The sequence below is a fragment of the Abramis brama genome (genome assembly GCF_963993115.1).
Source record: "Abramis brama genome assembly, chromosome: 7".
Classification (NCBI taxonomy): Eukaryota; Metazoa; Chordata; class Actinopteri; order Cypriniformes; family Leuciscidae; genus Abramis; species Abramis brama.
In genome coordinates this window covers 24995237-25022736 of record NC_139969.1, presented here as the reverse complement: position 1 = coordinate 25022736, position 27500 = coordinate 24995237, and the positions used below count along the sequence as shown (strand labels likewise).

Sequence of the window (27500 nt, the reverse complement as noted above, 5' to 3'; positions counted from 1 at the left end):
TACATGATGATTGTATCAGAATGCTTTAAGAATTTCAGCCAACAAAGCCTAACATATAGTAGTTATTTGTGTCCAATGAAATGTGGAAACTTTCACTCAAGTATGTGTTCAAGTGTCATGCACTATGTTTTTGTCCTGGTGTGTGTCATGTGATCTGTAAGGGGTGGGAGTCTCACTCTGCTAATCTCAGATTCAGGGATCCCGCGGAGGCGGGCGTACAGGTACAGGTGCTCCCTCCCTGTCAGCAGTTCATCTATGGCATCAAACTGAGGACAGTAGCCCATGTTCTGGTGCACATCCAGTATGTTGGTAAGAATGCTGAAGACAAGCAGTTCATGATTAGCTTTTACATCCAATGTAAGTTCACAACTAGTGGCTCTTTATAGTTTGTACATTACCTGTATCCAGCTACTGACGCCTCGCCTGATGTCACATCTGTGTCTCCGGTTAGCATTTTAAAGGTTGTGGTTTTACCTGCACCGTTTACGCCAAGAAGCCCAAAGCACTGCACACAAATTTAAGTTGAATATCATTGTTCAGTCGTTCATTTCAATTGAAAGAGCAGCAGTATGGTTCATATTTTCAAATCTAATCATATTTTTTTTCAGTGATACCTCCCCTGCTGGAACTCCTACACAGATTCTGTCCGTTGCTGGTCGTTTTCTGCGCCTGTATGTCTAAGATTAGACCGCACATTTCAGCATGACAATAACAATCCTTCAAAACACTACAAACTCAACACTGACATTGTTTACAAAAAATAATAAAAAAATGGAAGCTTTTTGTCTTATGGTCACTTACTTTTGACAAGTCTCGAACTAGAAGGATGTCATTCTTGTTCCCTCCTTTGTAAATGCGCTCTCTCTCCTGAGCTACATCATCATCTTCATCTTTAACAGGACTCTTCGCATAGTCTGTCACCCTGCACATTTCACCGACACAAATAATAGTTACCATCATCTGCTGTTCTAGGGTTTTTCCTAACAGCTACAGTAAACAAAATATTAAACAGATCCAATTTTAAAGCTAACTTTTCTCTGAATGTTTATTTTGCAGTTGTAGAGTAAAAGTCTGTACTGAGCAGAATAGTTTTGTCTTTTTGCCCTCACCAGTGATCAAGGAAAAAATTGTACTGGATGAGCAGGTTAAAGATGAAATACACGAAACCCTCCACAGCCATACAGACGAGATTCTTCCCCACAAAGTTCCATCTGAACGGATCCATGGAATACTCCTCCCCTGTGCCAAGATATAGTTTATAGTAAGGACAGTGGCTTCTTTTTTTTTTCTTTTTAGGGGGCGCCAGTAGCAGATCTGGCTCATTTGTTACAATAGGTGAGATAAAACATGACAAAAGAAACTACTTAGTAGTTCATTGTATTAGCAGTGTTAGTTAGCAATTTCTTTTAGTATTAATATGTACACTGCTGTTTAAAAGTTTAGAGTCAGTAAGATTTTTGTTTTTGAGAAAGAAATGAATTCCTTAATTCTGAAAGGATACATTGACAGGTTTTTTTGAAACAATGTAAAAGTCTACTATTTAAAAAAAATATGCTATTCTTTTGAACTTTTAATTCGTTAAAAATATATAAATCCGTTTGCAAAATCACAAAAATATTTTAGTGAGTAACGTTTAGGTCAATCGACCTTCCTCAGTCTTACAAAAAATACAAAAGCCCAAGCACATTTGAGAACACATAATTTAGAGTGAGTAAAAACAGCTAAAACTGGCACGCCTCCAATTACAAGAAAACAATTATTTATTTAACTTTCTATTTATCAAAGAATCTTGAAAAAAATTATCACAGTTTTCACAAAAATATTAAGCAGCACAACTGTTTTCAACAAATATACTATTTTCAACATAATAAGAAGAAGTGTTTGATTTGTTTGAGCACCAAACAATTTCAGAACAATTTCTGAAAGATCATGTGACACTGAAGATGGGCATGATGGATGCTGAAAATGCTGGAATTAATTACATTTAAAATATATTCAAATAGAAAACAGTTATTTTAAACTGTAATAATATTTCACAATATAATTTTTTTTACTGTATTTTGATCAAATAAATGCAGCCTTGGTGAATATAGCATAATACAATACTAATACTAATTCTTAATTATTTTTGTGTTTTACAGGAAAATTATCATATGAGTTTCGAGTGAAGAAGATGCAACTCAGTTGGATTTAGAGGAGTGAAGAAATGTTTTCAGCATTTTACCTACATAACTTACATACACATGATTATTTTTAGAAATTTCATTCAAATCAAGTTGGGTCAAAAATCTGAGGGGAAACGTACTGTCTGTTTAAACAGACATGCTGTTTTTAGAGTAAGGACATTAAAAGGCTTCATTTGAGGTGGCAGATTTTACACAACAATTGATCAATCATTAATAGTTCTTGCTAATAGAAGACCATACCAAATCTGGCATAGACGTCAGTCACGGCCTGGTTCATGGCCATATCTATGAGACCTCGGCCGAGACAGAAGTGAGGGAAGACCAGTAACACCTTCTTCAACACCTCATTAAACATTATTAGAGACTGTAGGGTTTGTGAAGAAAAAACACAAGTAATTACTTCAAAATCTGAAATCAGTAAGCACGGATTCTTAAGCAAACATTTTTTTTTTTTTACTTTAAGGCATTATTGTGACGAAAAGGTACTACATTAGAATTGTATATAAAAAAAACAAACAACAAAAAAATTAATTTTACCCTGTTGTTTTCAAAGAGCTCTAGGATGAAGGTGATGGCGCTACTGTTGATACCAATGAAAAGGTTGATGCAGGAGAGGGACACGTATGCCGTGCTGGGGACATTGAACATGTAGGACATAGGGTACATCATGGGCGTCACTGACCACCTGCATAGTGAAGAGTGGAAGAAAAATCACTGTTGTGCTTAGCTGATTTTCTTTAAGTCAATGGCAGAATACATAAGCCGCTGACTGACCCATAGAGACAAAGCAGAGCGACCAGCGCTGGCAGATTTGTGGGTGATGTGTAGCACCTCTTATCAAAACCCACGAAAATGGCCACAACCATCACTGTGCTGAGGGAGTAGTTCATCTGGCACAAACAAACGAATGGGATATGAGCAATCAAATAGCTCAAACATTTCACAATGACTAATGTTTGACATTTTACAGAACTGTCCTTGTTAACACACAACGCTGATAAATCTCACCATGTCCCAGAAAAAGTTGGCGATCCAGTAGACCACAGGGCTGACTCCACTAACAAACTGCAGATGTTTGGCCTTGGTGACACGTTCCTGAATGAGGTAGAGGATGAAGCTGGCCGGGACGAAGGACATGGCAAAGATGACGCAGATGGCCACCACGGCATCCACTGATGTGGCGAGACTGTCCGAAAGGATAAAAGCAGCCTTTTACTACACAAAAGCACACTACACTTTTCATATCCACAGAGTCATACAGTAGTCAAATTTTTGCATGTAAATACTTGAAATGATGTGTATCAGATGTCTGTGTTTCTGATTTCATGACTACATACTGTACACTACCACTCAAAAGCTTGGGGTTAGATTCAAGATTCAAGGATAAATTAAATTGATCAAAGGGGACAGTAAAAATATTTATAATGTTACAAAAAAAATCAAATGCTGTTCTTTTTAACTTTCTATTCATAAAGGAATGCTGGAAAAAAATTAGCAGTTTCCACAAAAATATTAAGCAGCACAACATTTTCAACATTGATAATAATAATAATAAATGTTTCTTGAGCAGCAAATATTATAATGATTTCTGAAGGATCATGTGACACTGAAGACTGAAGTAATTATGCTGAAAATTCAACTTTGAATCACAGGAATAAATCACATTTTTAAATATTTTAAAATAGGAAGATATTTTATATTGTAAAACATTTCACGATACTATTCTTACTGTATTTTTAATTTAAAAAAATGCAGTTTTGGCGAGAATATGAGACTTCTTTCAAAATCATTAAAATGTACCAACCCCAAACTTTTGAACGGTACTGTATATCACTCATACATCACTATTAACTGAACGTCAGATTCTTCACATAAAGTTTAAAGTCCCCCTTGTAGTCAATCATTGTATCCCTTAAAACCCATCTTTGATCACCAAAACTACATATTTAAAAGTTTTTCCTTGAAAAAGAAATTCTTCATGCCTTAAAATTGCTTGAATGTAACTCTACACCCATGCCTCATTTAGTATACGTGGTTTTATGAATATGCAAATTAGCCCCGCCTCCACTCACTCGCACCAGCTCAGAGATCCACTGGTTGACGATCACATGTTGATGTGATTGATTGGTTACAAGGTAGTTTGTGATGTCAGAAACACCAACAATTTCAAACCGCGATTTTGAGACTGTCTTTGGTTCACTGCAATTTTAAGGAGAAAATACTCAGCAATGGTGCTGACTTATGACTTTGCACATGGTTTGTCTTAAAGCATATTAAAAACACCACATATACATATAAACAACATTAAAAACATGATTTTCAACACTTAGATTAAAATCTCTTGTTTTAGTAAAAAAAAAAAAACAGTTTGGACCCCATTTACACCTGTATTTAGTGCAGAGCATCCAAGACAGATGATGTAAACATTTCAATGTGACATCTGACACTCACACAGTGACTTCTGAGAGCTGCTCTTTGGTGAGGTTGAGCGGGTGGTTGATGGCAGTAATGCCGTATTCTGAAGGGTTGGCGTGAGGCGGCAGGTAAGCACGGAGAATGGCGTTGTTTGCTATGTTCATGAAGGAGACCATGGCGTGCCAGCCTTTGTTATTATACCACACCTGTGACAAGTTAGGAAACCAGGAGAAAAATAAAGTCAGTAGAAAAATGTCCTTGAAATTTAGACCATGTTTAATCATGGTTAAAATGTCCAAACACATTTTGGGACATTGTACTGTTAAATATGAGGTTTAACTTACCTTAACATTGTACTCACTCTCCATGTAGTGCAAGAAAGTTCCGAATTCGTTCATGGCTGACTTTGAATATGGGCCCTAAGGAGAAGAAATCATTCAACAGTGTATATGTTGTGTGAGCAGAATAGAGAGTAATATATTTAAATGCCTCTCATCAAAATCTTATGGTTAGTAAACACAATATCATACCCCTGTAATATTCATTATCCGTCCAAGCTGACAAAGAATATCCTGGATCTCCTCAGGATCCACATCGAGGATCGGTAGTTGTCCACCAACAGAGAGTCCACCGTACCTGTGAAAGAATGGGTTTAATCGAGCATCGTTTTAAAGATTTCTCAGTTATTGTGTCCACTAATTTATGTTTGCATATTAACATTTTGCACTTGTATAACATGTCCATTCATTTTCATTATCAATATTTAAGACATTTTAAGGTTTAACAAAATGTATGAGGGAAATTGTCTAATTTGGTTCTGTGACTGATCACCCATTTTAAGCTGCTTCTACCAGACAAATTAAAAAGTAAAAATTGCCATTTAAAAAATCAATGCATTACAAAATAATTAGCAAAATGGTGCTTAAAAAAAAACATTTTTATAATATTTTATAATATCATAAATAAATAAATAAATAAATAAATAAATAAATAAATAAATGTCACACTGAAGGACGTCATCTTCTCAAAATTATTATTTTTTTAAGTCCCTAGCTTATGTTTTTGGCCTAAATGAAGTAAAATCTTGAGGCACTCTGCATAAAGAAATCTTTGATTATGACGTGTGGGTTTTTGGACAACTGTTTGATTGTTTTATATTGGCAACCACATCAAACATCCATACAACTAAATAAAAAAGACAGAAACTTTACCTTTGTTCATTCACCCAATATTTGCTCTTCAAGCTGCATATAAGGAAAACAGCAGACATTATACAAATTAAAATGAATACTAACACTACTAGCACACTGAAGTTTTTTTTAGAACAGCTCACCTGGCCTTGATGAGCTTGGGGTAAGTCTTCACTAAGTAATCAGAGATGTTTTTGTTTGTCATATCAAGCAAAATGTCCCCTGTTGGCTCTTTTCTCTACATGAAATAAAACAAAAAAACAACATCACTAAACTCACCTCCTGGATCTTTACAATTACGATAAAGTATTTTAGTTCCATCTGATCCTGACCTGTCGTGGTGGCAGTCCTCCAGCTCCAGCCGCACAGAACGGCAGCATGGTGAGCTTTGTATCAGTGCTGCACTCACAGGAAGGGGAAGGGTTCCTTGTATTCCACTCGGGACTCAATAAGATGTTCGTGACCTCAGGAGACACTGGAGGAACTTCCCAATCAGAGGATGTGTTTAAACAGGTAAAGAGGTTCCTGTGAGCACATATTCACATATATAATATAATATAATATAATATAATATAATATAATATAATATAACATAACATAATACTATTCTATTCTAAGTATAACTGTATAATTATTATTGCAAAATATTATTATTTTAATTATTAAAAATATTAAAAAATTTCAGCATCATTACTCGTCTTCAGTCACCTGATTCTTCAGAAATCATTCTAAAATGCTGAATTGCTGCTCAAGAAACATTTATTATTATTATCAATGTTGAAAACAGCTAACAGCTGCTTAATATTTTTGTGGAAACTGTTAAAAGAAAAGTTAAAAAGAACAGTATTTATTTACAATAGATTTTTTTTAATAACATTATAAATGTATTTATTGTTACTTCAATCAATTTAACCAAACTTCAGTCGTCTCTGCTGAACAAAAGTGTTACAAAAATAAACAATCTTACTGACCCAAAACTTTTCAATTCGTAGTTTAACTTGCTATGAATTTGGTAATTAAGCAATTAACTTAAAATGATATTGAATCGTTGCACAGATGCATAGCCCTGAAATGTTTATACATTATTATTATATATCTATGGAGAAAACTCACGCTCTGAAGATTTTGTCACGCTCCATTCAAAGATTACATTTCTGTCATGACAATTCTAGGAGTGTTTGGCATGGTAATGGATATGACAATGTGGATATGTTTGGTCTTGGTGGAATAGATCTGCTACGCTTCTGCTGTTAGTGCTGTTGCAGTTGATAATTGTTGCTGCTGCGGCAGAGCAAGTACGGGACTTGCTACTGCCAATACATACACAACACTGTTGTGAGCAAGTAAGATATGCTGCTGCTATGCAATATAGCATACATGAATTACCTGTCGTAGCAGATCTATACAGGTGGAGCTGGGGAAGGTGGAGGGTTTCTGAAAGAGCACTGCAACTGCTACAACAAATGCTTACCAAGTATTTGAAAGTTGAGCAGAAAGCTCATTGCTACTGATAGAGCAGGAACCAATCAGCTGTGTCCTACAGAGAATGATGTGATTGCAGGCAGATTGAGTTAAGGATTTATCAGCCTGCACCATCTAGAGTTTCATGACAGAACTCTGTATTTATTGAAGTAATCACATAAATCAGAATCGCATAAATCAGAACTGGATAGGTGTGCATTGGCTCAATATATTCTCCAGAGTCAATCTCAAAATAATTAAAGTATGCTCATAGTGTAGTTTCAAAACCCCTTCAGACCAAACTTAACAACTCACTCCAAGGGCTGATTTGCCATACAGCGTGTTCCCATGCCAGGGTCCTTCAGCAACGTCTGCATGAAGTGCTTCATTTTTGGATGCGATGGCTGCTCATTACTGAGATACAGAAGACAGGTGAGAAATTCATCTCCCATCAAAACATACAAATTACTTCATAAACAGATTCTCAGGGCGTTTTCACACCTGGCTAATTTGGAGCGTTTGTTTTGGAACCTGGTGCATTTTCTCCCTTAGTTCGGTTCATTTAGGCATATGTGAAAACGTCAATCGCGCTCCGATCCGCACTAAAATAATCTGTCCGAGATCATATCAACGAGGTGGTCTTAGCCCAATTGCAACAACTGTGGAGCTGTTCGCTTGTAGTGAGAAAGCAATCCGACCCGGAGAACCAACGAATCAGGCTGTATCACAATGATGGGTAATTACGTACGTTGCATGAAAAGCAGCAGTGTGTGTTTTGCTAATGCCTCTAAAAAAATATCGCAGGTTAACCTGGAGCAAAGACGAAGTGAAATGCCTCATTAAAATTTGGTCGAATAAACATATTTCAGACCAACTGTCCAAAACGGATAAAAATACAAACAAAGCCTTGCTAAAATGATAAAGTAATATATAATGACCGCTATGAGATGAATCCTGGAACATAAACAGGTGCACGCGGACCAATGAGAGGAGACTTTACTCGCACTTGACTCGTATTAACTAATTTTTGTCCATTTGGAAATGTTGCCTTGTGAAAAAATATCGTAACAATTTTAACCCTTGTTTCGAAAAAAAGCAAACAATCTACAGGTGTGAAAACACACTTAGACTCTAAACAGCTGAACTCACCTGATGAAGGTCAACTGTGGTCCGTACATCCATGGAGTGAGGGTCAGACTGGGATACTCTCCAAATGGTGGGACAATCATAGTGAAGACCAAAGCAATAAGGACAAAACTGGATGGCAAAACAATCTACAAAAAAGCAAGATGTAAAGAAAACCTTTGCTTGTTGTCTATTCTAGAAAAAACACATGGCATCAAGTAAGTGGCCAGAATATTTTTCGGAAATTGTACTTTTGTGTTCAATGGAAGAAAGAAAGTCAGAGGTTTGGAACGGATAACAGAATGATCCTTTTTGGGTGAATTTTCATAACACTGTGTCCACATGCAAACTTCACCTTACCTGTGCAAGGAAATCTTTGTGGCTGCGTGTGGCATGGTGAAATCTCTTGACCAGAAGAGCGTGGAACTGCTTGAGTACCAGGCTAAAGCCTTTAACCTGCTTGGAGGCTCTACCGCCACTGTTGTCAGACACTACTGGGCTCCCCACACCATTTGCATCTGTAAACCAGACCAGATACAGGCATAATCTTATTAGACCTGCTGTATAAACATTCTATTTTGGCTGCTGGTTTGTCCTCACCTGGCTAATTAACCATAGACAACTGACCAGCTCAAACCTCTAAACCAGCAAGACCACATTAGTTGCTTTAACAAGCAAGACCCTATATGTTTCTAGCTTAACCAAGAACCATTTTCAGGCAATCAATCAGCACGATTGACTGGTTCGCCAGCTAGACCAGCACTAATCAGCACAAACCAGCATGGAGCAGCATGGAAATGCGTATTGGTCTAAGATGATCTGATGTCTGCCAAGAGCTACTGTATCTCAAGAAGCTTTATCTCTACACAAAGCATAGCACCTCAGTCAAACCCTTCATATCACCCTGTTAGCTTCTTAGCATGAGCGCTAAGCAAAGCTGAGATCTGGGATCTCGATTCACCTTCAACATTGTTCGTAGTCTCTCTGTCTCTCAAGAAACTATTTTTCCTCTGTTGTAGCATCCATTGCTCTGAGGGGGTTGTTTGACACAGTCAAACACAGCAGGGATTTAAAAGACAATCATAAACTATTCCATAAACTCCTGGTTTATGGAAAGTACAGGACTTGAATTAACTTAATGATATATATTATAGGTATTATGGCTGTTGATATAGGTAATATGAGGATATTTACCTGGTGTGACAGAGATGTTGGCTGCCTCTCCATCTGCTGTAACTTTCAGAAAGATCTAAATATATACAACACAGTGTCTTAAATCATAAGTGAGGACACACTTATCTATATATTTTACACAGTAACAACCAGCGTTGTTTTAGCATTATATATATATATATATATATATATATATATATATATATATATATATATAAATAATAGGGCTGTGAAACGATTAATCGCATCCAAAATAAAAGTTTGTGTTCACATAATATATGTGTGTGTACTGTGCATAATTATTTTGTATATATAAATACACACACATGCATGTATATATTTAAGATTTTTTATTTATTTATACATAAACTATTTATATTTATATATACTACACATTATATATACAGTATATTTAAGCAAATATTTCTTAAATATATACATGCATGGGTGTGTATTTATATATACAAAATAATTATGCACAGTACACACTCATATATTATGTGAACACAAACTTTTATTTTGGATGCGATTAATCACGATTAATCATTTCACAGCCCTAATATAAAATAACATCCAAAAATGGATATTAAAATTATACAGAAAATTGAAACACAAGAACTGTAGCTATACATTACGCAGTCTGTTGACTGTTATCACTGATGGTAATGGTTGCTAAAGCATAATGCAGAAACAAATGTTGTCCAACCTCTTCTAGTGATGTGTCAGATATGCCAAAGCTACTGAGGCCCATGTCAGCTAAAGTTTCCTCCAGTTCTCTGAAAAGGCTGGCGTACGCACGATATTTAAAACCCTTATTAGGGAGCAGATAGGTCATCTCTTGACCGACCATTTCAATCAGCTTTGCCTCAGGTACATGGTGATGAATCAGAGTAGTGATACTCTCAACATTCCCTGTGTAGAGAGATGAAAAAATTATTCCTTTTTGAAGAAATGAGGCTGTTATATCAATGAATATTTTGAGCTGTTAGCCCACTGACCGTCCAGTATTCTCTCGGGCTGTAGTGCCTGACTCTCCTCTTTATATCTAGTGCAGGAGGAGCAGGAGCAGGAACACTCAGACGCACAGTCACACTCATTCTGAAGAGCACAGACAAAGAACACTTACTGGACACAGTCGAAATACCGATTTTGGGGTATTTTGCTACCATATTGTGCCTTTTTTTCAGACTAATGAAAAGAAAATATCCAAAATATGTAATAAAGTGTCTATTGTATTACACTTTATCTATTTGAGTCAGTAGATTTCAATTTCAATTACAATACACATCTGTTTTCTCAAAATGAGATATCCACTTCAGTAGCACTTCCAGTCTCATTCTGTGAAGGTTTTTACAGAGGGGATTTGATTTATATAACATTTTATTCTTAAAATAGTACTTTCTGATTATGGAGTGATAAAAAGAGATATCCAAAATAAAAAAATCTTTAACTCTAATATCTAAACAAAATGAAGAATTTAATCAACAACATGGTGAACTGTCACAGAAGTCTCACCTCTTTCTTGCGCTGGTCTTTCATGCGACGCACCAGCGTGAGGTAGAAACCCACTCCAAAGCAGTTCTTCAGAAAGAGAGGAGAGCCACTGCAGTGTAATTTACCTTTAGAGATAATGGCCACTCTGTCACTTAACAGGTCTGCCTCGTCCATGTGATGAGTGGACAGTATTACTGTGCGGCCTGGATGAAGTGTACGTGTAAGAGAGAGAGAAAGAGATGATACAGATATTTAACAACAGGAGGATAAGATTTGTATCTTATTGCATGAGCAGCTCTACAAATGAAAGTCTCTTGCAGTGATTGTCTTTTTAATCCTGCATTATTATCTTTGGCCAGAAGGTGGCAGTACCTGTGCGGTACTTGAGTAGCAGGTCCCAAATGGAGCGCCTGGCGTATGGATCCACTCCTGACGTTGGCTCATCCAATATCACCACCCTAGAACCGCCTACGAAAGCCATCGCCACCGACAGCTTCCTCTGCATACCCCCTATAGACAGAGTCGAAACACAAATTGTTTAAAACACTGACTTTATAGATATTGGTTGCTTGATGTTTAAGAAAAAATGCATTTAAAATTGCATATACTGTGGATACTGTCAGAGATATTAAGGCACAATGACACCCAGGAATTGTCTCAGGAATTAACATTGGCATTTGAAACACTGGCACAGTCATTATGCAAGGCAAGCAATGTTTTTCACCTCAGAGTAAAAAATAAAACATGCAATTGAGAGATAAAGTTGAAAATAAGAAATAATGTTATATTGTTATATAATAAGTCACATTGGGAGATGTACTGTATCAGTTCTGAGATTAAAAGAGAAATTACGAGACCAAGTCACAATTGTGATATATTAAGTCATATTGTGTGATATAATGTCAGTTATATAATGTCAGTTATATTCAATCATTTAGTAGACTTAATGACAAATTGAGGAGAACAATAGAAGCAATTAATCCAACAATGTAAGTGCTGTGACAAGCACCAGTTAGTCTAGTACATGTAGCAAGTTTTTAAATACAGTATATATATAGATAAATAGAAAGAAAGAATAAAAACAAAGTCACAATTACCTATTATTTAAGTATTTATACAAGTAAAGGGTTTCTCATTTACTTTGAGCCGTTTTAGTATGTAGTAGTATGACTCCAAATGTTGTGAAATTAATTTGACTGTTAACAGTGAATACTGAAAAATATGTTTAAAAAGCTGATAATTGTTACGTAACGTGGTATATTAGAAACTTGCATGATGAGGAATAATTGCAGGAAACAGACTTTAATCGCAAACACTCGCGAACCAGGAGAAACACAGGAGAAAACCACACAAACATTAACGAAAACGGACAGAGACTAAGGGAGAACTGAGGGTTTAAGTATACAGAGCAAACAAAGTGACTTAATTAGTAAATTAACAGGGTGAATGGTGGATGAATGACATAACTAATTAAACAGACTGGGGAAAACTACGTCACAGGACTAAACCAAAAACACAATGAAAACATAGGAGGCATGTAACAATAATGTGTAACCAAATAATGAGTAAATAAAAAAGGCCATGTAAATGATTAAAGAGTGATCTATTGTAAGGGAAAGATGATGAAAGATTTAAGCAAAACTCAGTTTGTTATAAACGCCTTGTTCAACAAAAGAACAGCATCTTTTGTGACATTAGAAATGTCTCTACTGACACTTTTTTCGCATCGTTAATTCATCTTTGCTGAATAAAAGTATTAATTTCTTAAAACCTTTACTGACCCCACACTTTTGAACAGTATAGTGTAGCCCACAAACACACTTGCCACCAAGGCAACATCATTTCCATGTTTACTCTATAGGAGAAGCTTTATTTGATCCCTAACCCAGATTAGATCCAAATAAGAAGCTTTTCTCCAGTACCCCCCGTCTCCCCTGGTTTTTAAGTATCTGTCTAAAACACAGATCCTGAGTGGGCAAACTCAAAACAACCTTAATAACAGATTACAGATTACCAGATTATTGTCTCAGGTTTGCATCAAGACCCACCAGAGAGGTTCTGTGCTTCCTCGTCTCGTTTATGAGGTAATCCCAGGTCCTCCAGCATGTCCTCGACCTCCTGCTCGGCCTCCTTGCGCTCACGTCCCTTCATCAGAGAGTAGAAGAGAATATGCTCCTCTACTGTCAGACTGAGTGAAATAAAACGAAACATACCTATCAGACTGCAGTATTTATAATATTATGTCCACTTGCAAAGAACAGGTGCTCACTGGTTGAAGAGGATGTTGTACTGTGGACACATGCCCAACGATTGTCGTATGGTGTCCATTTCTGTACGAATGTCCCTCCCATATATGTAAGCCGTTCCAGAGGTGGGCGGAAACAACCCGGTCAATATGGACCTGCAACAGTACAAGATGTATGAGAAATGAGTCCAAGATGACACAAACTAGATGGGATTTATATTTCCATATCATCAATGTTATCAAAGGATAAAGAGAATGTAAGGACGCACAAAGTGGTGGTCTTTCCTGCCCCATTGTGACCCAGGAAAGAAGTGATCTGGCCCTCATAGAAGTTCATGTTAAGACAGTCCACTGCAGGTCTCGAGTTTCTAGAATACACCTTCACCAAGTCCTGCACTGACACTCCTATTAACAGACCCTCCGGCTCTGGCTCAAAGAATGGATTTCCTGCAGGAAAATACCCATACGGACACTAAACCAAACAGATAACTGACAATATTACAGGTCTGGGTTCATATACAGGTACTACAGAAACAGACCAAGTTTATACAGGAACACTTTCTAAAGATCAAAGCATTCATTGAGATTTGAATTGGAATGACAGTTAAAGGAAATTACTGAAACACAAATCAAAGAAATTCAACAAAATTACATATAAATAATAAAGGATTAGTTCTGCAAAATATATACAGTGTACATACATACATACATACCAGAGTTTCCGCTAGAAAAAAATGGTGCCGGTCAAAGTGACCGTTTCGTTTTCCGGACATTTTGATGATATGCCGGTCAAGTATCGCCTCTTAATTAGTCAAGTTGAGGAAAACTGGATGCAGGCTATGTAACTTAAAAAATGACATGATCAGGCCGAATGCAACATGTTTATTAGCCTAACTTTCAAATAGACGGAAAAAAACATTTTCTACTATGGTTCGTTTCTTCATTCGGATCTATTTGCGATCCATTCCATTCTAAACAAACAACGCAGTTTATATGCTTCGTCCTTGTTTCATTATTTATTAAGATAATAATTCATAAATGCACGCATAATTATCAGTGAACTTGATAAATGTTGCAGATTTGTTTTACATGCATGCACAAACAAATGCCTTTCAACTTATGTGTGCAAAATTCAGAATAAAATGAATGTGCAGCAATTTGTACAAATAGAGAGTCTAGGTCTACTATACGTGTTGTAGCCATTAAATAAGCTTATTTAGTTTAATATTTGTTAAAATATTATAATGTTATTTTTTAATTTATGTTGATTATGAAAAGTGAACCGCACATGCAAGATAGGATGCGCAATATCGAGAGACATGGAGCGGGTCAGACATGATTTTGACCACTTAATTAAGTTTTGTTTTGTAGAAAGAACTTTTGAAGTGAATTTCGTTTTGTATAAATTGTATCTTAATTTTAATAATTTTTTTATCAACCAATTGCCTGCTCCATAGTATATTTTTTTCCTACTATGGAAGTCAATGGGACCCAAAAACTGCCTGGTTACTGATATTCTTCTAAATATCTTCCTTTCTGTTCAGCAGAAGAAAGAAATTCATACAGGTTTGAAACAACATGAGGGTGATTATATGATGACAGAATTTTCATTTTAAAAGTGAACTTCTCCTTTAAATTGTAATCTCCAGCCAAGTAGGCGTCTATGCCTGATTCTTATCCCCAGGATGCCTGCAAAGCCTGAGTCTCTTCGCGTCATGCCTGCAAAGCCTGAGTCTCTTCGCGTCATGCCTGCAAAGCCTGAGTCTCTTCGCGTCATGCCTGCAAAGTTTGAGTCTCTTCGCGTCATGCCTGCAAAGTTTGAGGCTCTTCGTGTCATGCCTGCAAAGCCTGAGTCTCTTCGCGTCATGCCTGCAAAGCCTGAGTCTCTTTGCGTCACGTCTGCAGAGATTGTTCCTGTCACGCCTTCCGATCCAGAGATTGTTCACGTCACTTCTGCCGATCCAGAGACTGTTCACGTCACGTCTGCCGATCCAGAGACGGCTCACGTCACGTCTGCCGATCCAGAGACGGTTCACATCATGCCCGCCGAGCCAGTGTCTCCGGACAAGATGGCCTCTTTGCCGCTGGTCCTGCCCAGCTCAAAGCCCTCTTCGCCGCTGGTCCTGCCCAGCTCAAAGCCCTCTTCGCCGCTGGTCCTGCCAGGCTCAAAGCCCTCTTCGCCGCTGGTCCTGCCCAGCTCAAAGCCCTCTTCGCCGCTGGTCCCGTCCAGCCCAGAGCCTCCTTCGCCGCTGGTCCCGTCCAGCCCAGAGCCGCCTTCGCCGCTGGTCCCGTCCAGCCCAGAGCCTCCTTCGCCGCTGGTCCCGTCCAGCCCAGAGCTTCCTTCGCCGCTGTTCCTGTCCAGCCCAGAGCTTCCTTCGCCGCTGGTCCCGTCCAGCACAGAGACCTTTCCGCCGCTGGTCTGCCCAGTCCTGAGCCTGTCTCCATCCCAGAACCTCAGCCCTCACCAGAGATGGCCGCCGACGTGCTCGTTCTTGAGCCGGTGTCTGTTCCTGAGCCCTGGGGGGGGCAGTAGGTCCCGCGATTGGACCATGGAGGCCGCGCCGCCATGGTCGCCTCTTCAGCCAGCTCCGCCCTGGCCGCCTGAAGGGTCGTCTCCGCCCTGGCCGCCTGAAGGGTCGTCTCCGCCCTGGCCGCCTGAAGGGTCGTCTCCGCCCTGGCCGCCTGAAGGGTCGTCTCCGCCCTGGCCGCCTGAAGGGTCGTCTTCACCCTGGCCACCTGAAGGGTTGTCTCCGCCCTGGCCGCCTGAAGGGTCGTCTTCACCCGAAGGGTCGCCTGCACTGCCTGCTCCGCCCTGGCTGCCTGCACTGCCTGCTCCGCCCTGGCCTCCCGTACCACAGTAATCTCCAGGCCCTCTTCCGCTCCACGGGCCTGGCCCTCCATCTCGCCCCCGGGTCCGCCTCCGCTCCATCACCCTCCTGAACTATTTCCTGAGGAGCGTCTGGAATCCGCTCCTTAAGTGGGGGGCTATGTCATGATTCCTGTCCTGTGTTTCCCTTGTCTTGTGTGGACTTTTGTTATTTCCTGTCCTGTGCCATGTTTTGTAGTCCTTTGTAGTTTTTCTTGTTTATTAGTCTCCCCAGGTGTTTCTGATTAACCACACCCCCTTGTTATCTTGTTTAGCTTGTTTGCCTGTGTATATAAACCTCTGTGCTTCAGTTGTTGTTTGTTGGTCGTTGTAGCTGTTTCCATGTTCCTGTCCTGAGTTCTGTGTTCCTTTGTTTGCCCTGGAGTTCCTGTTTGTTTCATTAAATTAGTTTTGCGTATGGATTCTCTCTCTGCTTCATCCTTGCCTCATCATAACAATAACATAGCCAAAGGTCGGTGTATTTTTGCTTTATACATTTTAGGCTTATTCTCAAATTCAGATTGTGTTAGGGGGGGGCGGGATTATTAGGCAATTTTAATCAGACAATTTGACCGGAGAGATTTAATTTTGTCGGACATTTCATTTTTTTTTCGGCCAATGTCCGGCAATTACCGGACAACAGAAACCCTGATACATACATATATATATATATATATATATATATATACACACACACACAGTCCAGTCATGAAACTCCATATGACTCAATATGACCAGCTGATTGGTTCACTCAAAGTCGACCGCTGTGGTCAATCGATCGTTTGTTCTACCTACATAACCTATTTATTTCCATACCGAACTCAGTACAGCGCATCATTTCCTAGCCCTCCACCTTCCCCAGCACCACCTGCCTAGATCTGCAAGGGGGTTCTCCCTAATTTCCCTGCAGCAGCTTGCATCCTATTCACCGTATTTATGTGTATGTTTCGGCAGTAGCTTTCCCTCATGCAGCATGACGCAGCAGATCTAGTACGCCAATTCTAAGCCTATGTTCATTCCATTCTTATTAATAAGTGCTGTTTAAACCGAGAGTTGTCATGAAATATGTATATGACATTTAATTCCATTAATTCTGTACTGTATTTATAAGTGAAATTGCAATTCTATATACACTATACCGTTCAAAATGTTGGGGACATTTTTCACTGTTTTCAAAACTCTCAGCAATATTGTGAAATATTATTCAAATTTAAAATGACTGTTTTCTATATTAATATATTTTAAAATGTAAATTTGTAACCCTCGACTGTTAAAACTTCACTTATGGTACAGTTCTATAAATTCCTTTGAATTTATAATTAAGTTTCTTTGAGACTTAAATTCAAATTTGAATTACAATTTTGCAGTCTTTTTGAAACTATCCTGGAAAGTTTTTTTCAATTCAAATTTGTAAATTACCCACAACCCAACTGGCATCCTTACCATCGTGCACAGGCTGGATCTCCTCTTGTTGAATCTCTTCGTGTGTTTTTAGATGCTCCTCCCGCTCTCTCTCTTTCTCCATCCTCTCTCGTTTCTCCTTGTGCTTGCAGTGCTTGCTGCTGCGGGAACCATTGCATTCCCTGTGCTCCGGCGAAAGGCCACCATACTCAACATCCTCCTGTTTCTCCAAGTTATTTACCAGAGGCATCTCAGGGCCTACAGAGAAACAGAGGTGTGTTCACAAAATAAATCTAATGTAAGCCCTGTGTACACATGTATTTAATGCTGCCAACTTGTGATTGAATCATCCTAGATGGATGTTTATATCAGGTGTAAACAAATCAACCATACCTGGATCTGGATTCTGTGAGGGTAAAGGTGTCGGCTTCAGCCAGTACGAGGGCTGCAGAGGGAAATAAAATGGCTGACCGATGCCATATTGGCCTGAAAAGCCAATGGAAAAAAGTAAGCTTTTTTTATAGTAGTTTAGCATATTCAGTGCAGTGCTTTGTAAGAAACTAACCAGGAAATACGTTGTCGAGATACCAAGCCAAAAGAGCATAAAGAACTGCATCCAATAGCATCATCCGAATAGAAGTGAAGAAGGAGTACTCATCACCCTCTAGAGGACTGGTACCAATATTGTCCCACTGCAGACCCAGGCCTTGCTCCTCATAGCGGGATAGATACTCTGTCCCAAAACCAAAGGCCACTGGAGAAAGCAAGCTCTGGAAAAGCAGGAGCATTTTACAAAACATTAACTACATGCAAGAGCCATTTTGACCAATCAGATGTAAAGTCCAAATATAAATGAATGACTTTCTATATTGAAATAGTTTCTAAATTAAATAAGACTTCATGCTAATTACATTTATAGCTGTATATCCCTTTGTCCAATACAATATTCCAAAGCTCCCTGATATGGACTATTTCTGCTGTAATTTTGACAAAGCTGCTTGTTTAAACATTTTTTAAACTGGGAGTATTGATATATGAAATTAATTAACCACAAATAATGTGGCAACTTTAAAAGTTTATGTTCTTCAATTGAAAACAACAGATACTAAAGGGAGAACAATTTATTTATTTATTTTTATTATATATTGTTTTATTATACTATAGTATTATATAAGAATTACATTTCTGTTTACATATTTATTTTATGTGTTTTTAGCTTTTTACTTTATGAATACAGTTCTGTCATGACAACTCTAGGAGTGTTTGGCATGGTAATGGATATGACAATGTTGATATGTTTGGTATTGGCGGAATAGATCTGCTACGCTGCTGCTGCTTATATTGCTGCTGTTGATTGTTGCTGCTGCTGCAGAGCAAGTAAGGGACTTGCTACTGCCAACACAAACACAACATATTGCTGTGAGCAAGAAAGACATGCTGCTGCTATACAAAATAGCAAACAAGAAATACCTGTAGCAGATCTATACAGGTGGAGCTGGGGAAGGTGGAGGTTTTCTGAAAGCATGATGCAACTGCTACAACAAATGCTGACCAAGTATTTTAAGGTTGAGCAGTGAGCTCATTGGCTACTGATACAGCAGAAACCAATCAGCTGTGTCCTACACTGTAAAAAAATACTTAAATTATTAAGTGCAATCAACTTAGATGTTCAAGTCATTTCAACTTAAATTACATTTTAAAGGTCCCATTGATGGATTATTTTATTATTTTAGAATGTTTCCTGGGGTGCCCTTATAATGTTAGTATGTTTTTTTTAGATCAAAAGTTGTTATAATTTAGAAATAAAAGGCATATTTCCTAGCCTGATTTTAGCCTCTGATTTAAACACTGTTTGAAGGGGCGTGTCTGCTGTGAGACAGTGTAAACGCCCACTACTGTGATTGGCTGACATGCTTGCATATGAAATATCTAGCATTACATGTGGAACTCTCTCGAAAACTACAGCTATTATACGTTTTTACTATTACAGCTATCGGGATTAACGAATCGTGAGAAGTTTAAGTATTTAGATCTATTCCCATCAAATAAAAGGTTGCAGTGATGAGCATTGAGCAGATGACAGCCTGTTGATCGCGTTAATGAAGATCTTATCATTGCAACGCAGTTTCTGCACTCTCACTAATGATTTCACCAACTTGGGCGATTGGAAAGGGATTGTTCTTTGATCGCTTTCTGTATATATATATTAATCACAGTTTAAGTAAGATTATTTTCATCCTACTAAGAGAAACGACGTGAAGTTGATCGTTTAGTCACTGGCTTGATTTACTGATGCATAAACAGTATTGAACGATTTTGAGAGAAAGATTATCTGTCTGAACTTAAACAATTACACATCAGAAATTCACATAACCCACTTCTTCAGAGGCTCGGATGCTTTTGTGTTCATTTGTACATCCAAACACTGAGCAACTGCCATGCTTCGCTCGTTTCCAAGCCATCATGTCTCTCGAGGAAAAACCAATATCGCGCTCGCGCACTGGCAGCGCATTTTCTCATGGGCGGGCCAAATTCTTTTTGCGGGCAAAGAAGAGAAAGGGGAGGTAACTTTTCCCCTTATGACGACATAAGGGGAAGATTTCTAAATTCGCCCGTCTGAGCTTTATTTTTCTCAAAAATATCCAGGGCTTGGTTTACACCCATCAAAACGTCTAGCCACTGGGGGACCATAGGCAGGCTAGGGAAACTCATATTAAGGTTAAAAAAACTCATAAAGTGAAATTTTCATGCAATGGGACCTTTAAATTGACTTAAATTGACCTTTAAATTAAAAAATGAAATGAATCTTATATAACTTGTATAAAAAAAAGTTGAAATTTGCTTGAACTCATCAAAATATGTTGTCAACTTATTGATCATATAATTTAAAGTGTATAGAGAATGATGTGATTGCAGGCAGATTGAGTGAAGGACCTATCAGCCTGCACCATCTAGAGTTTCATGACAGAACTTTGTATTTTGATTATTTTCAGTATAATCATCTTCATTTAACTAAAACTTTTTAGTCATCTTGAGGGCCCTTTCACAGTTTGTTAAGGCCCCCTACTGATCCCCGGAACCCTGGTTGAGAATCACAGATTTTTGGGGGTTTTGGCAACTTTAAATGCTGCCGTTTTAGATTGGATCAAACTGAAGAGAAGTGGAAAACCATATTGGACTCACCACAGCTAACTTCATGTTCTTGGTAATGCGGTCCTGCCAGGCAAAACAGAAGATATGAGGGAGGTACAGGGTGAAGTAGATGATGCCGCTGCAAGCTGCAGCCAGGTTGGCCTTATTGAAGAACACGCTCATCAGAAAGCACTGCATGATAGTGGCCACAGTGAACGTGAGGAGGAACAGGAACAGGATGATAGGATCACTGTAATTGAGCACTTTTCCAGCCTGAGGACAAAGGCATTCAATAATTAAGATACTCTTCTAATTTAAAACAGTGCTGTGTAATAAAGAGCGAGCGAGAGAAAGAGAGACAGAGACCCTCCATGTACTAACAACATACATCCAGCAGAGGTCACAATGCAACAAGTCTGAGAAAGGCTCAGAGGGACAAAGTTCATCAGTCATCACATTTCTTCCTCACCATGATAATGGCAGTCAACAGAGCGGTGCTGGCGGACATCACGAGGAAACTGTCGATAAACCATGTGTACCAGATGACTCTATTAGTGACGCCCATGGCCTTCAGTGTCTCCTTCAGCCTCATCTCCTTCTCCAGCACGATGCTCTTCACCACCATAGACACTGAGTAGATCCAGGCCAGCACCATGAAGATGGGGAAACAGCGATTTAGGGTCAGCATGAACCTTGATATGGGACAAAACAAATAAGATCCATTGGATAATTGCAAGATTTCATTGTGAACTATGGTATGCCATGAAATAATGCAACTGGAGTCATTTTTGTACTTCATTGCAATGGACAGACCACCCAACATGAAAATTCTGTGAACATTTACTCACCCATATGTCGTTCCTAACTTGACGTTCCCATTGACTTCCATTGTATAGTCAAAAATATAATGGAAGTCAAAGGGAACCAAAACTTTTTGGTTGCCTACATTCTTCTTTTGTCTTCCACAGAAAAACAAAAAGTCATTCAGGTTTGAAATGACATGAGGGTACTCACCCTGTATTCACATGGAGTTTGTTTGAAAATGACTTTTGTCATTATATTATTTTTTGGTCCTTTTGGTTGGAAGAAATACATCTTATCTGTTCACTACCTGTCCTGCCTGTTCTTGGCTATGATCACCACACACCCAAATGATGAGAGAATTTTCATTTTTGGGTGGAATATCCATTTAAACTGGTGTGATGATATGGGAAAGGATTAGTTAGCCATCACTCACATGTCATCCACGTAGCAGGGGTAGGGCATCTGCTGCACATAAACACCTAGAGGCCAGTCATGACCTGTGTGTAACTTGAGGATACCATGTTCAATCATGTCCTGCAGGTAGGCAAAACCTCCCCAAATGTAGCGATGGTCCTCCAGAGGGTCTGCCCTGGGACCAGGGTCCCAGTACCTAAGAGAAAAGGAGGGCATTTAGTAGTTTCGTGCTCATTTAAAAAGTTTAAGAAACACAAGAAATGTTTCTTGAGCAGAAAATCTGCATATTTGAATGATTTCTGAAGGATCATGTGACGTATGTAATGTAATGTAATGCATGACGTATGCATGTAATCATGCTGAAAATTCAGCTTTGCCATCACAGGAATAATTTACATATCAAAATATACTCCAAAAGAAAACAGTTATTTTAAATTGTAATAATATTTCACAATATTACTGTTTTACTGAATTTTATCAAATAAATGCACCCTTGCTGAACCTTCTTTAAAAACATCTTAAATATTAACGATCCCAAACTTTTGAACAGTTGTGTATATTTTTTGACAATTTTTCTAATGCAGTAAAAATGCATTAATCCTTAGTGGCCAACAGTTCTCACACAATAGAGCTCATTCAGTAAATCATAGGCTACAGTATTTCCAATTATTTTCGATGTCGCCTAATAAAACTCTATAGACTGTCATTGGGCTACACTGAAATCACATTAAAAATGTCAAATTCTAAATTAAAATTCAGCCTTCAAGCACGTCACATTTGCCGTGTAATCCAACATGAATGACTCAAAAATGTAACATTCAATAGTCTTTAATCCAAGAAATCTAAATACTCAGGTAATGATACTTCAGGTAATGAAAATGCACATTAAACAATGACGACAACCGACAGGGGACAACAGAAATTCAGAGCTATATATACACACAAGAGAAACTAATCTAGACACAGGTGCAAAACATAGGTAACCATGGAAACAAACAGCGACACATTCGACAACCTAGAAGACAGATAAGTGGGAACATAGGCTACGTTCACATTGTCAGTCCAAATCTGATTTTTTCCCCCCATACGATTGGAATCTGATCTAAATTTATTGACACCCACATTATGTATCACAACTGTTAAGATCCGATTTGCATCCATGCCGCTCTTTTGTTTTCCAGAATATCTGCATCGGTTTCTATGGCAATGATTTTGTGTTGGTAGGCAGTGTAGTTGCTGAGCTGGTGTGTCTTATGAGGCATCGGTAGACACATAGGAGGCTGGTATGCATGGCTTTATTACGAGCTTTCATCTCCGCCGGTCTCCGTTATAATGTAATTTTCTGCTCTTCCGCCACTTTGCAACAACACAACCTTGTTTCTGCAGAGACTTTCAGTGCGTTTCCCATCCCAATTTTGGGCCGTTCACACTTGCTAAATCTGATCGTATTTCAATCGGATATGCACAAAAATCGGATATAGACTGACAGTCTGAATGTAGCCATAGAGAACAAAAGAAAAAAGGAAGATAACACATGGAAACAATGTGATAAATTATAAGTCCATGAAAACAAAACATAACCCTGACAGAGCAACTGCGAATATGAAATTTGGTTTAATATAACCAGTTACTTTGTCTATTTTTGCTCTGCCAACAAAAAATGGTTTTAAACGAAGCAACAACAGAACCATCATCACAGTAGTTGTGTTTCATTCTTGAATGAATCAGTTGTTTGAACAAACCTGTTAAGTGAATGATTGTTTCACTGGAAAGATATCTATAATACTCAAAGCAACTGTAGGCCTCTAAATGTGCATTTTCAGGTACCTTCAGGGGGTTAGTGAACTACTGTATATGAATATTCCAGGACCTTAGAGTATTTAGAGAGTATGTACATGTAAAGAAATGTCAACCTCCTAGTTTGCTGGGAAGACTTCTCAAGACAGTCAAAGCCAAGACAGTTGGCTTTAATCTCAATTATAATAATGCTGACATTTTGCAATAAAGCCTGTTTTTCCACAAGCCATACCATAACAACATATCCTTAAAATGACTAGGAGAAGTGCCACACACACACAAAATTAAAAAAATTCACAATTTGTAATTCAATTCACATTGTTTGTTTGTGGTGGCTGCGCTATGCATTATGACCACAATAATGAAAACCCAATGAACCGTGTCATTCTATCCCCTGCTGATGAACACACAGTGTCATTCTATCCTCTGCTGTTTGTCTTCGTTTGTTAAAGAGGGACGGCTACAGTGAGATGTGACCAGACTAACACCTGCAGGCATGTTTTGTGCTTCAGAGAAACTCTCAGTAATGAGTGGTGTCACTTTGCAGTGTGCATCACACATGGAGAAAGTGATTGTGCCCGCTCTTTCTCTTTCAGTTTCTCTAACAATAGTGTGTTGAGCAGCAACACCTTACATGAACAATTAAGAGAAGATCTTCCATTCTCTCCTTACACAATAAATGTTATATAAAATCTGAATCTCAATACTCTGAAAGATGAGACATGAACTTTAATCTAATGTTCCTTCAAAGCTCCCTCAAGACTGATTTAAACATTTGCTTGCTTGACTAGGATCTGTCTGAGTAAGGAAGTCCACTAAAGGCTGGAATGGTTTCTTTAAAATTGGCTAATGTCAAACAGATTCAGTTTCACTCTAATTCAGTGGTTTAATGGTCTCTTAATCTGTGTCTCATGAACTACCCAGCCTGACCCTATATAAGGAACAACCCTTATTAGATCAAGTGAACAATCAGGCCATTTCAACATCATGACATCTCACCTGTCTTTGATTTTGTTGGTACGTTCCACTGCATCAATATCCATTCGGATCTTGAACTTGACGTGGCGGGGCACGTCTGTGGTCCAGGGGTACATGTCCATGAAAACCAGACCTGCCCAGAACTTATTCTCCCCCAGCAGGTGCAGGGCTTGATGGGTCATCAGATTCTCATCCATGTGACCCACAAACTTATCCAGACTTATACACTGATAAGATATAAAAAGTAGAAGAGTGTAAATATGAGGAAATAGAAAACAATGTGTGTTTGAATGTTGAATCCTATATGTGCTTGTGGTGACATCCATAATTACAGTGGATCATATACTGTATAGATATACAAACGATGCAGGGAAAGTTACATGTGCTATTCGTACTTTTTATTCATTGCTCGAGAAGAAGCAATATTGAACGAGTAAGTGTTGCTGTCCCACTGTTGTTGCGAATATTCAGACAAACAGCACACTGCAAATGTGAATTTTTTTTATACAACAGGCCGTTGTTTTTAAACAAATGAAAGGCTGCATCTGAAATCGCATACTTCCCTACTATATAGTAGGTGAAAAACAGTATGTGACAAAAGAAGTACGTCTGAATTCACAGTATTCATAAAAGAGTAGGCAAAAAGTACCTGGACGACCTACTACTTCCGGCGAGATTCTGAAGTGTGCATAAGATGGACACTTTACTATCCCATGAGGCCACGGGAGAGGATTTGTTGATGACAGTGAAGCAACGCAACTGGCGCAGGTCACATGATAATGACAACATGGTGAATGTAGTACGTCCAGATTACATTCAAACCGCACACATTCATACTATATAGAATGTACTATTTTAGCAGCTATGAAGTAATTACTTATTACTCATTCAAAATAAGGGTTTCACTTTATTTTGATGGTCCCTTTAACACATTCTGTTGACTATAAGTAGCGTCGCACCTACATGTCTACTAACTCTCATTGGAGTGTTAGTAGAGTATTAGTAGACTGGTAGGGTTAGAATAAGTTGACATGTAGTTGCAAAGTTACTTATAGTCAGTAGAATGTCTGTTTGAGGACCATCACAATAAAGAGTTAGTAGATATTAAGCAGACACTCTACTAATACTCTAATGAAAGTTAGTTGACATGTAGGTGCAATGTTACTTATAGTCAACAGAATGTTCAAAAGGGACCATCAAAATAAAGTGTTACTAAAATAAGTACCTACTCAAGAGAATATGCGATTTCAGACGCAGCCATTCTGCTGAGTAAATGATTGTTTTTGAACAAATGGGCTTGCCACTTGCCCCACCTACTGCCGTAACAATGTAACTGCAGAAAGAGTCTCTCTAAGATCCCATCACATCTAGAGTGCGCAAACACAGACAAGCGGCCAATAAGAAAATCGAGGACTGGAACTAATAATGTTGTGTAATAATGTGTGTGTGTGTGTTTGTGTGTGTGTCACGCTTTCAAGAGCCGAAGCCGTTCTCCACATAGCAGGCCTCTCGTTCTCAAAGCGCTCCAGTGACATGGGAAAATCACAGAGTCTGTGTTGGCTCTTCACTGGAGGACTGCTGTACAATAGCTGAGTGAACGGCTCGCTCTCACATCACATGCCACCGCACTAGAGCCGAGAGGCCTCCTATTTCATGTGCACCATATCTAATGGAGTCATTCATGGTAATGTACAATGCCACCAGAGGTCCCGAACAAACAAGTGAATGGAAAGGTTCAATGGGACCCCCCGCAGGACTCACATGTTCTAAACACAGTTCAATTCAAAAACACAACATTCACATTCAGAAGCACTCAGCTTGAGATCACACCCCTGAAAAACCACAAACAAACCAAAAATAGCGAGAATTTCTTTCAGTGACAAATTATGCTCTTCAAGGTAACAGTTGTGCAGGGCTGAACGATGACAGCTATAGCTAATGGGCTAAACAAGCAAGGTTTGTTTGTAAAGCACGATGGCTCGCCGCTCGGGCAGAGACAAAGGGAGGCTGGGTCACTCTATGATAGCTTTCTCCCACCATCGCCGTCCCAATCTAATCAATTTGCGGGGAAGAGGCCTCCAGCTTACGGGGCCGGTTGTGGTTGGGGAGGTGAGGTAACAGAGTGATTTGCCCCTCTTGTTTCTCAATGAAGCCCCCTGTCCACAAAAACAACACGGCGCTGGCAAAGGCTGGCTCTCCCTCCCACTCTCCACTTAATCACAGCCGCACAATAGAGGGGCCTGCATGCTGTTGACAGCTTGCTTGTTCTTTTCCCTTTCACCCATCTGGCCACGGTGGGCTCTATATAGCTGTGCTAAGTGGTCTTTCTTGTGGTGATGTGCTGAGAGCAATCAGCACTCCGCAGAACGAGAGCTAAAGAGCCTCATTCTGTGAAGTGAGGAACGGCAAGGACGGTTTGAGGAAATGCTTTACATGCTCTACATCCATAGAACTTTTCATCTCTTCTAGAAAGAGCTGAATGTTTTAGAGGGGCAAGGTCAAAGGATGCAAATTAATTTTGACTCTATTCATGGAAGATATTTGCCAATATTAACATATTACAGTGCTAAATAATATTCCTTTTGGCTTTCACCGGACACTCCACCTGTGATTGTTTCATATTTATATTATATCAAATATCTTTACAATATCTTTACAGTGGTAAATAATATTCCTTTCACATCTGTGGATGTGTCTGAAAGCTGAAAGATGCTGAAATTGGATCCTTAATTTATCCTTAAAGGGTTACTTCACCCAAAAATGAAAATTCTGTCATAATTTACCCAGCCTCATTTCGTTCCGAACCTGTAAGACCCACT

The 27500-nt window shown here is 38.8% G+C and overlaps 1 protein-coding gene across 1 annotated transcript in view; it reads right to left on the bottom strand.

Moving 5' to 3' along the window:
* abca4b (ATP-binding cassette, sub-family A (ABC1), member 4b) overlaps positions 1–27500 on the bottom strand; it is a 48089-nt gene that overhangs the window by 3309 nt on the left and 17280 nt on the right. The window contains exons 12-46 of the mRNA XM_084120849.1: positions 24703–24908; positions 21926–22102; positions 21158–21380; positions 20740–20961; positions 18122–18326; positions 17950–18042; positions 17599–17814; positions 13559–13736; positions 13314–13445; positions 13093–13232; positions 11417–11554; positions 11066–11247; positions 10549–10648; positions 10257–10462; positions 9572–9626; positions 9339–9407; positions 8738–8895; positions 8402–8526; positions 7568–7666; positions 7263–7328; positions 6124–6316; positions 5935–6029; positions 5813–5845; positions 5132–5237; positions 4946–5020; positions 4638–4807; positions 3195–3372; positions 2961–3076; positions 2724–2871; positions 2427–2550; positions 1110–1239; positions 802–922; positions 615–677; positions 399–505; positions 177–318 (exon numbers count right to left, since the gene is read on the bottom strand). Of these exons, the coding sequence (XP_083976975.1) occupies positions 177–318; positions 399–505; positions 615–677; positions 802–922; positions 1110–1239; positions 2427–2550; positions 2724–2871; positions 2961–3076; positions 3195–3372; positions 4638–4807; positions 4946–5020; positions 5132–5237; positions 5813–5845; positions 5935–6029; positions 6124–6316; positions 7263–7328; positions 7568–7666; positions 8402–8526; positions 8738–8895; positions 9339–9407; positions 9572–9626; positions 10257–10462; positions 10549–10648; positions 11066–11247; positions 11417–11554; positions 13093–13232; positions 13314–13445; positions 13559–13736; positions 17599–17814; positions 17950–18042; positions 18122–18326; positions 20740–20961; positions 21158–21380; positions 21926–22102; positions 24703–24908 (4791 nt within the window). The remainder of the gene's footprint in view (positions 1–176; positions 319–398; positions 506–614; positions 678–801; positions 923–1109; positions 1240–2426; positions 2551–2723; positions 2872–2960; positions 3077–3194; positions 3373–4637; positions 4808–4945; positions 5021–5131; positions 5238–5812; positions 5846–5934; positions 6030–6123; positions 6317–7262; positions 7329–7567; positions 7667–8401; positions 8527–8737; positions 8896–9338; positions 9408–9571; positions 9627–10256; positions 10463–10548; positions 10649–11065; positions 11248–11416; positions 11555–13092; positions 13233–13313; positions 13446–13558; positions 13737–17598; positions 17815–17949; positions 18043–18121; positions 18327–20739; positions 20962–21157; positions 21381–21925; positions 22103–24702; positions 24909–27500) is intronic.